The sequence below is a fragment of the Tinamus guttatus genome, unplaced genomic scaffold (assembly GCF_059628265.1).
Source record: "Tinamus guttatus ecotype Peru unplaced genomic scaffold, ASM5962826v1 Tinamus_guttatus_pri_ptg000942l, whole genome shotgun sequence".
NCBI classification, from domain to species: domain Eukaryota; kingdom Metazoa; phylum Chordata; class Aves; order Tinamiformes; family Tinamidae; genus Tinamus; species Tinamus guttatus.
In genome coordinates this window covers 470,656-485,423 of record NW_028289476.1, presented here as the reverse complement: position 1 = coordinate 485,423, position 14,768 = coordinate 470,656, and the positions used below count along the sequence as shown (strand labels likewise).

The 14,768-nt window shown below is 51.0% G+C and overlaps 2 protein-coding genes across 4 annotated transcripts in view; one reads left to right on the top strand and one right to left on the bottom strand.

The window, feature by feature from the left end:
* Positions 1–1,604, top strand: part of BBS4 (Bardet-Biedl syndrome 4) — a 28,730-nt gene extending 27,126 nt beyond the window's left edge. The window contains exons 14-15 of the mRNA XM_010224267.2: positions 283–493; positions 1,453–1,604. Of these exons, the coding sequence (XP_010222569.2) occupies positions 283–493; positions 1,453–1,604 (363 nt within the window). The remainder of the gene's footprint in view (positions 1–282; positions 494–1,452) is intronic.
* A 5,318-nt stretch (positions 1,605–6,922) lies between these two features.
* Positions 6,923–14,419, bottom strand: ADPGK (ADP dependent glucokinase). 3 transcript variants are annotated; one of them, XM_088538214.1, is made up of 7 exons: positions 14,406–14,419; positions 12,041–12,266; positions 10,769–10,831; positions 10,200–10,320; positions 9,334–9,530; positions 8,510–8,608; positions 6,923–7,639 (listed from the first exon to the last, which is right to left on the bottom strand). In XM_088538214.1, the coding sequence occupies exons 1-7, from the start codon at positions 14,408–14,410 to the stop codon at positions 7,088–7,090; spliced, it is 1,263 nt and encodes a 420-aa protein (XP_088394340.1). In that variant the 5' UTR covers positions 14,411–14,419; the 3' UTR covers positions 6,923–7,087. The 3 variants fall into 3 exon arrangements, with proteins under 3 accessions (XP_088394340.1, XP_088394338.1, XP_088394339.1); XM_088538212.1 differs by lacking the exon at positions 14,406–14,419 and adding an exon at positions 14,130–14,344; XM_088538213.1 differs by lacking the exon at positions 14,406–14,419 and adding an exon at positions 14,130–14,344 and having other exon boundaries at positions 6,923–7,636.
* Between the last annotated feature and the right edge of the window lie 349 nt (positions 14,420–14,768).

Here is a 14,768-nt window from a genome sequence, read left to right as displayed (position 1 = left end):
CAGGGTAGGAAGCAAATCTGCTTGTGAGACTTTCCATGTGGAGCAGTCGCCTGCTGAGAGCTGCTGGCTTCATTTCTGTTCTTTGAAGCCCAGTTCTCAAATCAATATACAGCAAGAGAAGATTCCCCTTTAATTAAGGGAATGAATTAGGGAGATATATTTCCCTCAAGCACCGAGGCACCAGCCAGCTCCACACTGCTCACTCTCTCTATTGTTCCTGATGACTTTATTGTCTCGCGTGTTGCTCTTCACAGGCATCTCCTCTGTTTCCTTCTTGCGCAGATGGTGGAAGTAGCCCAGAAGATGGGAGCTGCCCTGCAGGTGGGGGAGAGCCTGGTCTGGACCCGGCCGGCCAGAGAGTCCAAAGCCAAGCAGCGAGCTGCCCCGTCGGGGAAGCCCTCCAGCTCGCAGCAGCCGCTGGGCTCCAACCAGGCGCTGGGTCAAGCCATGTCCTCAGCTGCTGGCTGTGGGAAAATCCTGCAACTTGCCCCAGGTACTTCACAGAAACGCAGGAGAGAAGCAGGGGGTGGGTATTTAGCAGTCAGAAATCTCTGCCTTTGCACAGAGTTACAGCGTGCCTTTAGGAAGGAAGCAGGGAAAGTTTCTGTTCCACTCTGAGCCATGATGGGAAAAACAGCATTAGCAGGGGAGGGATATCTTGCTGGGGAAGGAGGTGGTTTCAGAAACCAGACCTCCTGTCTCCCTTTGCAAGAGAGCAGCGATGGGCAGTAGCTGCTGCTTGCTAGGAGCTGGGTGGGAGCCTCTCCTGAGCCACAGTTTACGGCCCGACCTCTTCTCACTGCTCAGCTTCCGAAGAGGAATGTGCTGAGATATGACCCTGGGGATGATTTTCTGTCACTTTTAGTCTTGTTTCCTATGGATTGAAGTGGGAGAGAGGTTCTCTACCCTTAAGGAACTGCTCTGTTTCTCACGCATGAATTAAACCTTCCGCAAGGAAAGACAGGCTGTCAAATACAGCAGGAGCTTGGGGTGTGCCTGAAGGACTCTATCACCCACGTGGGAGAAGGGAGCTGGTTCATGACATCAGTGGTAGGCCCAAAACTTAAGTGTTGATACAACTTGCGGAGGGAAGTGTTTTGCTTTGGTTTTGTTCTGTAAGTCACATTAGCTGCCTGGACACTCTCCCTGAGATAACTAACTGTGACCTGAAAATCAGAGTGTGGGTTTGGTTCCAGCTTGAGGGCAGACCTTGATTGAATTAGTTTCCTGTCCGAAGCACGGGCTAAATTCTGAGCATGTAGCAACTTCCCCCAGCAGCCCAGCTGAGCTCCCTGCTGGAAAACTCCCAGGAGGATTGAGTGCTGTTGATAAGCTGATGCCGGGCTAGAAAACATTTGAGGGATTAATAGCTGCGGTGGCTGTGTGTCTTCGTGCAGAAAGACGGACAAGACGTGTAGGCCCGGGGTTGCTGTAACTGTGTTGTCCCCCCAGGTGCCGGAGCAGCAGCCCCCCTTGTGAAACCTCCCTCGCTGCCTCTGGAAGCAGAGGCAGGCTCGGAAGCGGGCTCGGAGGAGAGCGCGGCCGCGCCGGACGCCGAGGAGCGGCGCAGGGAGCGACGCAGGAGCAAGCAGGCGGCCAACTAGGGAGCCCGTGGCCGGGCCGGCGCTGCCCGCGGCCCTGGGGGACGGTACCTGCCTCCCGGCCCGGCGCGCGGGCTACACCGCCGCCGTGTAGCCTCAACGTGGTCGTTTGCTGGTAGTGATCTTAGCTCGTTGTTCGCCATGTCCCTCGGAGCCCTGGTGGCAGCTGGAAGAGCTTCCCGTGTAGCCGCTGTTGGAGCGGTCCTAACGCCCCGCGCGGGTACGGGTGCTTCGCTCCGCCGGCGCTGGCTGCCTCTGTTTCCACAGGGATGCTGAGGCCACATGGTTTATTTAGAAAAAGCCAGCAGCAGTGATGTAGCACCTTGGAAAACTGGGAAGGCAAGAGGAGCAGCCCCGTGCCGTGGCCGGACGGCTCAGCCGCCGGGGAAGGTGCACACAAGCTGTAGGGAGGTCAGTGGTGGTGATGATGTGCCTGGAGAGGGAGAAGCCAGAGCAGCCGGGCAGGGTGAGTCGTGGCCGCAGAGCGAGCGGCTTCCAGAGCACGTTTCCTTTGTGGGTGGCTGTGGTGAAAGGCGGTGGAGCTGGATAGCAAATTTTGCAGCGCAAGCTGCTCTGTGTGGGAGCTCTTAACAGCCAAAGGAAGGCGCAGCCTAGCCCAGGCGCTCTGAAAGCAGCTCCGGAGTTGGCCAGGGCCAAATTCCCAACTGTTTTCTGAGGGTAAGTGAGCCTCGGCTCAGCCTGGTGCTCATGCACTTAAATTCCTCCCTTGGAATCAGTATTGCGCTGGAGGAGCGCGGGGGGAGATGGAGACAAAAGAAGGGAGGCTTTTCAAGAGAGAAGAGAGAACTCTAAAACGTTTAGTATGACAACAGGCACAGTCTGAATAATTCAGTTTGCCCTCCTTACAGTAGCTTTGGGGGAGAAATAATTTATGCCAGCTGCAAGAAGGCAAAGCATCCCATTGCTGAGTAAAGAAGGGAGTTTTAATGCCTAGGTGTTACTGGAGATGTTTTGACAGCGTTTTTGTAGTGCAATAGACACATTTAGCTTTCCTTCCTCTGCTGCAGCCATTTTGCTACTTCTGGACCTTGTCCAGATACAGCTTTGGGGTACTAAATAAGGCAGCACCATCCTGCGTTATGTCAAGGACAGTGACTGGGGTAAGTGTAGTTTGTCTCTTCTCTGGGTGCAGAGAAAAAAGCACCTGAAGGTAACGTTGCTGTAGGATCTTTCGATTTGAGTTCTCCAGACAGCAGGCAGCACTTTCCCCACTGAAGCTGACGCTTTGGGCCCAGCATATTCACCCATTGGACTACTGAGCTGTTAAAAAATATATACAGTTGCTGCTTTTAGCACTGCACTCTTGCATAATATCAGTCCCTAGTTATATGCGACAGAGCAGGGTTAGTAATGGGCTCCCGATCAGGGCTCTGGGTACATCAGCATCCCCCAGCTGCGCTCTGCGGTTCGCAGCCGTCATCTCGAGTGACCCTGATGCATCCTCGGAGCGCAGGCGGGAGCCCGGCACTCTGCGCTGTCCCGGAGCTGCGACGCAGGGTCCCCGCATGCCGCAGACGCGGCTGCTCCCAGGCTCTCCTCTCCCGCCTCGTCTTGCACCGCTGCCCTCTTGCGCTCCCGTGAGGTTCCCCTTATCCAGGTGTCGAGGAAAACAGGTTCCTTAGTGACGCGCCGGCAAGCTGGAACAAAACGGACAAGCAGCAGTTTAAGCCAGGTACAAGGCAGCTGTTTTATTCACTTGAACCTTTTTACGCTGAAGCAGCGCCCTGGGGTGCCTGTGGAGGTTGCAGCGCAAGGGTAGGCAGCGTGTGGGAACTCTTTCCCCCAAACGTCAGTTCAAGACCAGCTTCCCTCTAACTATTGACCAGGACAGAGAGGCTACAGGCCGGTGAGCGCTGGCGCTGCTGCTGGAGGAAGGCTGAGTTTTCCATCCGATTGACTGGTGAATTTATCCTCTCGACATGGAGCAGACAGCAGGGGAAGGCAACTGAGGCTGTAGGTGCGTGAAGCCAGTTTGCTGCGTTCAGCTGGTGGGAGCAGCCCTTGGCCATGGGTGGTTGGAGAAGCCGGATCTGCTCTCCATGAATCATCTCCAGCACATTGAGCCACGAGCACCAGCCGCAGATGCAGCTCCCGCCCAGTCCCACCTGCACAACCTGCAGCTTCTGGGCTGCTGAGGTGCTCTGATAGGCGAAAGTACCACGGGCTGCTTAATGAATATAATCCTTCCTTCCCTGAACAGAAACAGTAGCACGTTGATACTTTCTGGACTTGACAGGAGCAGAAGGGGGGTTTGTGTCTAAGGAAGTATTTTTAAATATGTAATTAACAGCTGGATAATAAATAGAACTGAAATTCCTTGTTCCATCTTCTGTGTCCCCTCTGAGTAAATTGACAGACGTTGTAGCCTAATGCTAACTGTAAGAGAGCTCTTATGCTACCTAATGTGACCAGGAGGCTCGAGTGTGTTTTCAACTGAAATGCAGGGAGATTTTTTCAGCAGCACTGTGCTACATCATCTAGGGATTTTGGAAATCAAGCCTCATGCTCCAAAAACCTGCTTCAGTCCTCTAACTGAAAACACAAGATGGAAAGAATAATGAGCTTTCTAGGGAAGTAGGAACCATCTGCTTCAGGACCTTTTTTTTTCTCCCCCTTTCTGAAAAAGAAATGCACCATAAGCCAGGTAAAATCCTACTGCTTGTGGTGTAGACTGCGGTTCTTCCCTTCCTCAGAGGGACGGGACTGTAAGATGCTCAACAAGCAAAGAGCAGGCAGCAGGGCCTTGTGTCAGCCACGAGTCACAAGATCAAGTTAGACTAAATCTCAGTATTTTCCCCATTTTACACTGTTCTTTTGAGTGTACTCAAAATCTTGATGAGATTCCTTAAACTGGAACCTTCACCCATCTCCAGTCACCTGCCATCAACCTTTGGGACCAGCACAAGCCGTCGCCTCTCGCGCATTCGGGAGCACGAGACGGCTGAGGAGTAAAGCACGAGGGGAAAAGGAAGCTGCTGAGAAAGAGGCTGAGGGCAAGCGGGAAGCAAGAATCATTTCAAAGCTAGTTCTAAAACTTGGCTATTGGTGCAAGCTGTGTCCCCATGGTGAATCCAGAGCTGGATTTTTAAGTAGGTAGGTTTGCTACAAACCTCTTAAGTCTGTTGAAGATGGGATATTCTTGCTTCATTGTCACTACTGACCCCACGGGCAGGTGCCAACCTTGACATGTGCCAGGCTTCCAGGAGCCTCTGCAGCCCATCTCCTGATGGAGTGTGAGAGGCAGGACGCAGAGCACGATGGGTTCCAGCAGGGAGGTACGGAGTGAAGGAGGGCTGCTGGGCGCTGCTCTTCAGTTTTGTTATCACGCAGCTCGTGTCAGACCTTAGCCAGGGACAGCAGCAGCAGAGCTGATGAACAGGGCGTGCTCGCCGGGGCTGCAAAGCGGAGCAGCCGCCGGAGCAGCACCATCCCCGCGCGCTCAGAGGCGGCTCTGGCGGCTGCTGCTCCCGCTGACAACTCCAGGAGGAAGGAGTAGGACCCGGGGAGAAGGAATGCAGAATAACTGAGGAGAGGGTCGTTTTTAGGCCCATGGGAGCTCTCAGTGATAAACTCCTTTTGTACTTACAGCAGTTATTTATTTGAAATACCTTAAAAAACAAAACAGAAACATCAAGAGGTCTGTAACGCTCCGGGGAAGAGCAAGAGTAACTCCCCCTTGCACACGACAGGGCCTGTTGGTGCTTTTACATGATTTTAAGTGGCCCTAAGGCAATGACAGTCCAACAAGCTCGTATCTCAGCAACTGTTCTTGGAAGAGAGGGATGAAATCCAGCAGCAGGGCCGTGGCTCGTGGCGGCTTGTGGTCACTCCAGAGCCAGGGGAGGATGCGGCTGGTGTGAGCTGCAGCCGAGCGCTGCGTGCGCTGCGTCCCTGCCCCGTCCTCGCCGCAGAAGGACGGGTTACACACGGGCAGGCAGTTCGGGGTTACGTCAGGTTACAACAGCTGCCAGTTTTTATCCTTTCAGAGGTTTTTCCAACAGGAAAACATCAGTCACAGCAGCAGTCAATTGCTGCAGGTGAAGAGCCAGGGACTCCGTATCACTCTCCTCCATTCAGATGCAGAGATTCTTCCCCAGGCCTGGCTTGCATAGATACACTGATTGCATTTAATTTACTTAGACTGAAAAACATGTCTGAGAGCAATGCAAATACAACACAGCTCTTGGAAGGAGACACAGACAACAGAGAAGATACCAAATCAATGTAGAATAGCCTGTGCAAGTGATAGGGTGCTACTAGCAGTAGGAAAATACACAAACAAGGTATTTGGCAAGATTTCTACACTAGTCATGCCAAGATACTAGGCATCATTGGGCTGGGAAGACACACAAGATCTATTTTATTTTTCTCATTTCAAAAACTGTCCAGAGCTAAGAAACTACTATCAGTGACTTCATCCAGAACAAGAGCCTTGCTTCAATCAAGAAAGCTGCTTTCACGGCTTTTCAGCCCCCAGAGGGACCATGCCTAATAAATATCTTAACCCTCCTGAGTGTAGGGGAACAGCAGAAGATTGCACAACAGTTCTCAAGCAAGAATTTAGTGTCCAGCATCCAGTAGCTTTTTTGGAAGCTGGGAGAGATCAGATTTCTGTTGGCAAAGGAAGCAAACTATGAAATTCTTGGTGTTTAGTGTATAAATAATCCCAGAATTTTACCTGGGTTAATTCCACAAGTAAATAAAGCTGCTTTGCCAAATATAAACCCTGATTATCGTCACTTTTATTTGCCTAAGTGCAGGCTCCCGGGGCTCAGCTGAACACCACAAGTCACAGACAAGCAGACGGCTCCCTGGCACGACGGCTGCGGGCTCGTGTGAGGGGCCGCGCGTGTCCACGGAGCCGGTACGCTGGGAATCACATTGCAGGGCTCTGGCTCCCTCCAGTGCTGGGGCACCGAGGCCGAGAGGTAATCTTGTCAGTACAATTTCAGCGTCACACCAAGCAGGCAGGTTTGCCCTTGCCCTGCGGCGATGCATCACGAGGACATGATGCAGGAGCCTTTTATTTTCACTTTCTCAGAAGCAAGACAAGGGCCAGGACTGCTGAGCTGTCCCTGCGATCTCCAAGCAAGGAATTCTGCTCTGCTCTGAAGCACTAGCAGATGAGACCGATTCGTGGTTACAGAGAGCAAACCTCCTCCAAACAGGATTCGGAATCTCACTTCCCTCCCCGCGGGCTCAAGACACAGAAAAGCCAGTCTTTGCTTTTTAAAATATTAAAACTTCTGCACTTAAGCATGAAGTGTTCGAGTCACTGCCAAGTGACTGGAATGTATCTGACACCTTATACCTGGAATTACTCTTTGGCTCTTTTTCAGTTATATCCAGAAATTGTATCGCACCCTAATTCTACTCCTATACCCCCGCTGGCAGAAATCCTAAGGAGAACAGTGTGATTCCTCAGACAGCACACAGCACCGGAGAACAGGTTGGGTCTTGGTCTGCTACTGAGAATACACTTCGGAATAGAGCAGTCCTTCGGCTGAAATAGCATCCCCGAGGCCCACGGTCCGCACAGGATCTTTACACACCAGAACGGGAGTGAAGTGGAATGAGATGCCTTCTCTGTGCCAATGCACTACTGGCTCATCTGGATTTAAAGATATTTTGGAGGGGGCCTCTGTCTGGGAGGTCACAAACTCCAGAGGAGCTTTCAGAAAGACTTTGCTGGTATCAATAGTCTCAGTTGCGCAGGCCTGTGTCCCTGCCGCTCTGGCACCCGCGGCCACGGCAGCCACCTGGTTGCCCCAGTAGCCATCCACTGTCACGAGGATATGATAGGCCAGGGTGTGGAAGTGGATCCGGGTGAGGTCCGAGGCCCTGTCCGTGCTCCTCCCGTGCTCCTTCAGGATCCAGAAGAGGATGTCGCTGACGATACCCACGTCGGGAATTCCGTCCCACGAGGCCAGGGAGGCGTGGGGCCCGGCGGCAGCCTGCGTGAGGAAGAGCAGCTCCTGCTCGTTCAGCCCCAGGGAGTTCACCAGGGGAAAGACCTGCTAACAGAAACACAGCGACACGTTCTTCCTTCGCACCAGGAAGCCGCGCGGCACCAGGGCATGCTCAGCACTGCGCAGGAGCACCCCGGTCCCTGGGAAGCTGCAGGCACAGAGTGTACAGGAGTCGCTTCACGAGGGCCAAGGTTCACACTGTGTAACTGATTTTCTACATACACGCTTGGACATCAGCAAGTACCAGAACATCAGTGCTACATCAAACGCTCCTAGCTCTGAGACTAGATCTGTCAGGTTACAGGAAGGACCATATCAGGATCTGCAGGAAAAATTCTGCCCGGCGTTGATTTGTACTAAAATCCCAGCTCAACTTCAAATCCTGGTTCTTCCAGAAAATGGCAAGCCTGCTAAAACCAAACCAAGTGAAGTTGCTTGTGAAGCTGTGAGCATTCCCTTGGGTCTGCTCCCCCACTGTGACTGCCAAAACCTTTCCCCACTGCACCTGTAGGTGCATGTAGGTCTCCTGAACACTTCCAGACTTGCAGAAGGCCCTCACGTCTTGCTGGAAACGGCCTAATGATCAGCTGAGTGAGGGCCACCAATTGTAAGATACTTTGTAACTGGAATTTCTCACTGAAAATGTATTCTAAAGGAAAACCCCCTCAAAGAGAGGACCTGTCCTCTGCTGGGGCAGAGGCCATTACAGCTCTCCTTTCCTGGAGCAGAATGATGATAATCCAAGTAGAGAAAACTCAAGTGTTCAGAAAGCAAGAGCAGACATTAAACCCATGTTCTCCGTTGCTCTCCAACAGCACAGCCCTAATTCTAAGTTTTCATGTATATCATCCACCAGGTGTGCACTGTGATGCTGAAGAAATGGTAACTGATAGAAGTCCATCCTATCACTTTGGTTACCTGATGCATAATGTTGCTCATAAGATCCTGATCAGTCATACTGGCCAATTCCAGGTGTATGGGAATGTCAGTAGGAATATCAGATATGGAGGCCACTGCCTGCAGGAGCAGAGAAACAGAAAACAAAACAAAAGTACATGTTCATTAAGAAACGTTACCAAGGGGCTCTGTACCAGAGATGCACATTGATTAATTATCCCACATAAATGGATTTAATCAGGATTCTAAATGAGATTTCTGACAAGTGCCCGAATGAACAGCTGAGAGGAGGAGAAAAAAAAAAAAAAAAAAAAAAAAGTTCAGAATCCCAGAGCAAGAAAACTACATCCAACTCAGCATTTTTCTAATAGATTTAAGTCAGAGATCTCACAAACCTCATTGAAGCATGAAGGGCACTAGATGCAAGACAGGCAAAGATCTGTAAATAAAGAACTTAATGTAGCTCGTCTGGGCTCAGAGAAGAAGATTCCCTCTTGGATTATCTACTGTACATGAGGCTTAAGAAAAGTCTTCATTACAGCCTCGATCATCTTAGCATCTAGGATAGAAAAAAAGTGCAATTTAACTGCTGGATTAGCTCCAAAGCTAGGCTGATCCATCCCAGCTGGACAAGCAGAGCATTGCTTCTTTTTCCCTAGCCAAGCCACTGAATCCAAGAAACATTAGTCCTACAGTTCATGCTCTTCTTGTAACATGCAACAGTGAGCAGGTCTGTGGGAGGGCGGAAGACACAGCCTAATGACAAGTTCAAACCTGAGGAACCAAGAGTTTCCACTAAGTGTTGGGATGAAAATTAAGGAATGCCTAATGTGTAATTATCTTACTTCCAGCAGCCGTCTCTGTCGCATCTCCTTGCTCTGGCCCTCCATCATGTGAAGTCCCGAGAGGACCACAAGATCCGGCTGGAATTCATCCAAGCTGGACACAAACACTTCCAACATATTTAAGGCACCATTTGATACGTCATGAGAGAAGATAAAGCGGTTGGCACTGGGTGCTTTCACTTGTCCCCACTCTTCACCTAGGGCGCAGCAACAGGAAAAGTCAACTTTGTGAGAGAAGCAAATCAAACCACATGTTAGAGAGGATTTTGGGATAGCCTGCTGGAAGCTGGAGCTCTAACTGTGCCACAACCAGCAGTGCGAGAGGTCTTTCTTTCTAACATCCTTTTCCATTCATTCTCTTCATCGGCTCCCTCTGCCTTGCTTAGATGCTTGCCTGATCAGTGTTTGTTTTTGCCAGGTTAGCTTGCTGCCATTTTCATCAGTTGTATTTTGCTAGCAATTAGGGGACCATCACAGCCAGCTCAAGCCAAACAGCTGGAACGTGCAAATCTGTGGAGGAAGAGGAGACCTCCCCTTTTTGGCAGCAACCACCTGATAGTTTGATTCACACTGTAGCATGAAAATACACCCTGAACAACATTCATGGCTCATGATTCAGGATTTACAGTAACTATATTATAAAGGGGGAAAAAAGTCTCAAAAGAGCCCAAGATGTTGGTTTACGTCTAAAGTACATGGAATTATCATGCTAGCCCAGCTAGTATTGATAACAGCTGCTAGTATCAATAATTTCTACAATAATCCTAGAATTAAACAATTCAGAGGAAGTTCAGAAAAAACTTTAAAACCACAAATCTTTTTGATGTTCACGTATCCCATCTGACATTCAAACTTTGTCAAGATACCTGCTTGATACTCCAAGATGAGATGGAATTCATCTCTTTCCTGCATGGATTCAGGTGGCACAACTACGTTGTCATCAAGAAGTTCATGAAGCTTCGGACCAACCGGGCCACAAAGGAGGATCTAGGAAACAACCATGGCAAATAAAGAAAAATAAAAATAATAAAAGAGTCAAGGATCGATCCCCACCATGTATTTGTCCCGACCAACATCTTGGCCCTATGTTCCCTTACAATCAGCTCTAGCTCTCATCTCTGACCATTCAGGGAGGCAGTTCAGGTCTCACCAGACTGACAGGACCATGATGTACTTTGGCAAAGCCAGAAATGTTTTTATTTATTTATTTTTTAAAGCTATTTCAGAGGCTGAATAAGGTTTGTGGAAGTTGCAACAAGCCCTAATGGTGACGCAAAGAAAGGCATCAAACTGCCTGTCAGAGGCAGGGAACTGTGTGGCTGGTTCAGCTGTGGTTCGACCATGCCCTGAAGAGGAGAGCAGACCACAAGATCTACATGCTGACGGTCACTTTGGAACAAGTGAAAAAACAGAGCAGCTTTTCTGGAACACTTACCTTCAGGTCTGGGTTTGCTGCAAGCTTCTGACCAATAAGAGCCGCATTTCCTCCTACATAGAGCTGTAAAAAAGACCAGGCAGATATGGGTGTTTCTTTGCCTCTTATATATATATATATAGATAGATAGATATACACACACACACACACATATATAGTTTTATACATGCTTAGTGCTCTGCATAGGGTCAAGATTTTACTAGCTAAGAAAAAGTTCTAGCATCAGAGAAGTTCATGAAGTTTCCTGGGGCAAAATAATTTTACAATTCGGGAACTTGTAACCCTGTAGAGTCAATTGATAATATAAACAGTCCATACTTCTTGCTAACATATTTTTGGCAATTTTAACTTAATTTTCTATGCAAGGAGGACAAGAAATGACTGAGAATTGTAACAATATTTTGCCCAGTTTGGGATCACAAGCAGAACTTCAAAAGTCTCTTCAGCTGAGAAAACTCCTCGGGTTAAGAAAACTCCTACATGAGCACTGAAACCCAGAAATATAGATCATCATTTAGGATCTGAGGTGCCAAAAATAACTGAGAAAAGATGGAGAAATTTAACTAATAAAAAAGATTCATGGGATGATATTGAGGACTGACAGAAAACGCAATTCAGAATATTACAGAAGAAAACATGGTGAGAAATAAGGCAACACAGGACAAGTTTGACCAATAAAAGCTGCTCTTCCTGGTTCTTAAAAAATCAGCTACCAGGCTGCATGTAAAGTAGCATTACAGCAGCTTGTAGAAATTAGCCAACTACCAAGTAGGTATCAAAACAGTATTTCAGAAGACCCAGCGTAAATTAGAGGAAGACAACTTTGCTTTTGGAAAAGGAGGCTTCAGAAAGATTATTAACTGCTTTTCATTACCCCTCCTTCTAGAAGGGACTCAAATCTCCTAATATGAGTGTTTTCAGCTTGAATCTCCTTCCTCACGACAAGTTAAGAATGGCATCAGGCCCACGTGGCTTCTATATGTTCAAAAATACTTTTGGGAAGGTTCTTATGGAGGCACCTTGGATTGACAGAGCCAAATACATGCCATTCAGTTTTAGGAAAACAAGCAAAGGATAAAGTGTTCAAAGCCCTACTGCTCGGGGAGGGTGCAGAGAGTTTGTGTAAAGTCACACACTCGAGCAACAGCAAAGCACCAGGATTTCCCCCCATCAAATGATTTGCAGCCTCACTAGAAGGAGAGAAAGAGCCACCAAAGATGCAGAAAATGGGTAATGTAGTCATCAAACCTTGTCTTCAGTTGGAAAACATACCTGGGCATCAGGGTACTCGGAGGCCGTCTGCGCTATGTGATGGAAAGCGTCGGCGTCGCTGAAGAAGCGCTCGGCGGCTGCCCCTTTCTGCATGAAGAAGGCAAACGCCTCCTTCAGCTCCTGCCCGGAATTCAGCACAACGTGGTTCCTTCCGTCCCCAGGATCAAGACCGAGCGCCTCTAACAGCTTCACACCCGACAGGACGACATCTACGCAGGCGTTGACACTGCAAGAGAGAAAGAAAAAGCATATTGGGAAACTCACGTGCGCGTTGGGGCGCTTGCAGGACAGCAAAGTGACGTCACTTCCCCAGCCGTAACGTCTGCTGTCAAGCTGTGGGCAGCCCTAGGGATAAAAAAGGAAAAATAAAGAAGATCCGGGGAGGGGAAAGGGTTGAATTTCCTGAAATTCTCTGCTGAAGTGTTCTCCTTTTAACAGGTTTTATTCAGCAGCAGCATTGCAGTCAGTCTTCTACCAATATTTAAACAAGAAAACAGAGTAAACAACTTATGTCCAAAGGGAGCTGCATATGTTGTGTTACAACGTGCCCTTTTTCTTGGGCTTGCTCAAAAAAATAAGAAAAGAGCAGGCACAAAGTAATATCAGGAAAGTTAAACAATTGGTAGAGAAACAGCAGCAGGAACAGCCACAAGCACCAGGGCTCAGCTCCAGCTTTCCTTAGCAAAGGCTTTCCCTCCTCCTCCTCGCTTTCCAGCAAGAAATAAACTTATTTATTGCTAGCACCAAGGATGCTGGTTTTCTATGCTAACAAGAGTTAGAATGTTATCCTAAGGAATACAGAGTTACCAGGACTTTCTCCCTTATTCTTTAAGGCTTTTTGTTCTCCGTCCAAGATTAAAGCCTAAAAGCAATTCAGAACTGTGGAAAATAAAACTATTCTTTTTCTTCTTGCCCAGGTCAGCCTGGGGAGCTTCCACTGCTGTTAACAAAGCCCAGGACATGCACATGCAGAAAGAGCCAACGCTCCCCGCACAGGCAGCTGCTGCTGCTGTTTATAAGAAGTAAGAGGCCCAATTTTTCATCTGAAATGCTTGAAAAGCCCACTTTGAAAAGCATCACCTCGCATTTCTAAAACAGCGGCCGCCTTCTCTCCAATAGTGAAACAACAGAAAAGCTCTGCAGGATTTAGGAAGTCACAAGAACCATTTCCACAAATCCAGACTTTAAGAAAAAGTCTAAGCTGCAGCTCCCATCTCCCAGACCATAAATTTGTTATAAATTTATAGGCAGAGCCAGTCTTAATTCAGAACTGAGCATACAAACTTCGGGGCTGCCACCCACCTGCAGTGTTTGCTGACCAACTTTGAGGCCCTGCGTGGTTGGAGGATATACGTGCATGGTCCCATTAAAGCATGGGAGAAAGCAGGGAATAAACTGGAGGTGAGGGGCTCTTTTCCAGGAAGGGCACGGCCGGAGGGAGGGCTGCCCTGGGAACCTGCCTGCCCGTCGCCCTCGCGAGGAGACTCCAGGCCCGCAGGCACCAAGGCAGAGGGGCTGCATCTCGGGGCGCCCCTCAAGCGATGTCGGTCGCACGACAGAGGTAACTGCAGCGCAAACAGCCACACAGATCAATGGGATATTCCCGAACTTTACCCATTTCCAATTGGAAAAAAGAAGGGTCTGGATTTGCACGTGCAATTTCTGTGCCAGTCCCTTTCTCCTACCCCTGCCCTCTCCGCTTTCCCTCCGTGACCTTTTCCACATCACTCAGTTTCTGCCGGGGGCACCTCGAAGGCTTCGCTCGCCCCTGCCCCACAGACGCCCCTGGCGCCTCCGCCTGCCCGTGGGCACCTCCGGGGGATGAGCTCCACGGGGCACCTCGGGGGATGCCGCCAGCACCGCCGAGCCACCGACACGGCCCCGCAGCCCCGAACGCCTCACGGGCGGGCGGGCAGAGCCGGCACCACACGGGCCGCGCCGGCCGCCTCTCCCCCTCGCAGGGCGCCGAGACCCAAAGCCTGGACGAGGCAGGAGTGGCAGTTCCCAGATCTCCCTCCATGCGCCCCCAAGCCTCCCCCCCGGCTCCCCAAGCCGTCCCCCGCAGCCGGGGGCGCCCGCCCCAACGTACCCGACGGCGACGCGCGCCCAGCCGCGCGCCGGGCGGACGATGGCCGCCTGCCAGGCGGCCACCATGCGGCCCTCGAGGGAGCGCGCGCGGCGCAGGCCGCCCAGCAGCGAGGCGGAGAGCCGCTGCAGCGCCGACTGGGGCAGCTCGGGGCCCAGCAGGCAGAGGTAGCCCAGGGCCAGGGCCAGCAGGCCCACGCACACCGCCCGGCGCCACATCGCGGCGGCAGCGCCTCCCCCGCCACGTCTGAGCGGCGCGGCGGGGCCGGCGCCTCCTTACGCCATCTCCGTAGCGCCCCGCCCGCGCCGGCCCCCCGCTGACGTAAAGCTGCTTCGGGAATGGAGCGTGGCGTTACGTCAAGTGCGTAGTCTTTCGCCGGCGCAGTGTGCATAGCTCTGTGAGGCGCGCACGCGCGCTGTGCGTAGGCGCGCTTCGGGAATAGCGGGCAGTGCGTAGCGCGGACAGGGCGGGCAGAGGAGGGCGCAGGGCGGGCCGTGAGGGAGCCGCGGCGCGTCCCGGCCGCGCCCGAGGCCCCCGATGGAGCCCGAGTCCCCGGCGCGGGGCCGGGGGCAGCGGGGAGCCCGTGCCCGCTCAGGCTGGGCACAGCTGGACCTGCCCTTGTCCTCAGCGGGGTGTTGTGTC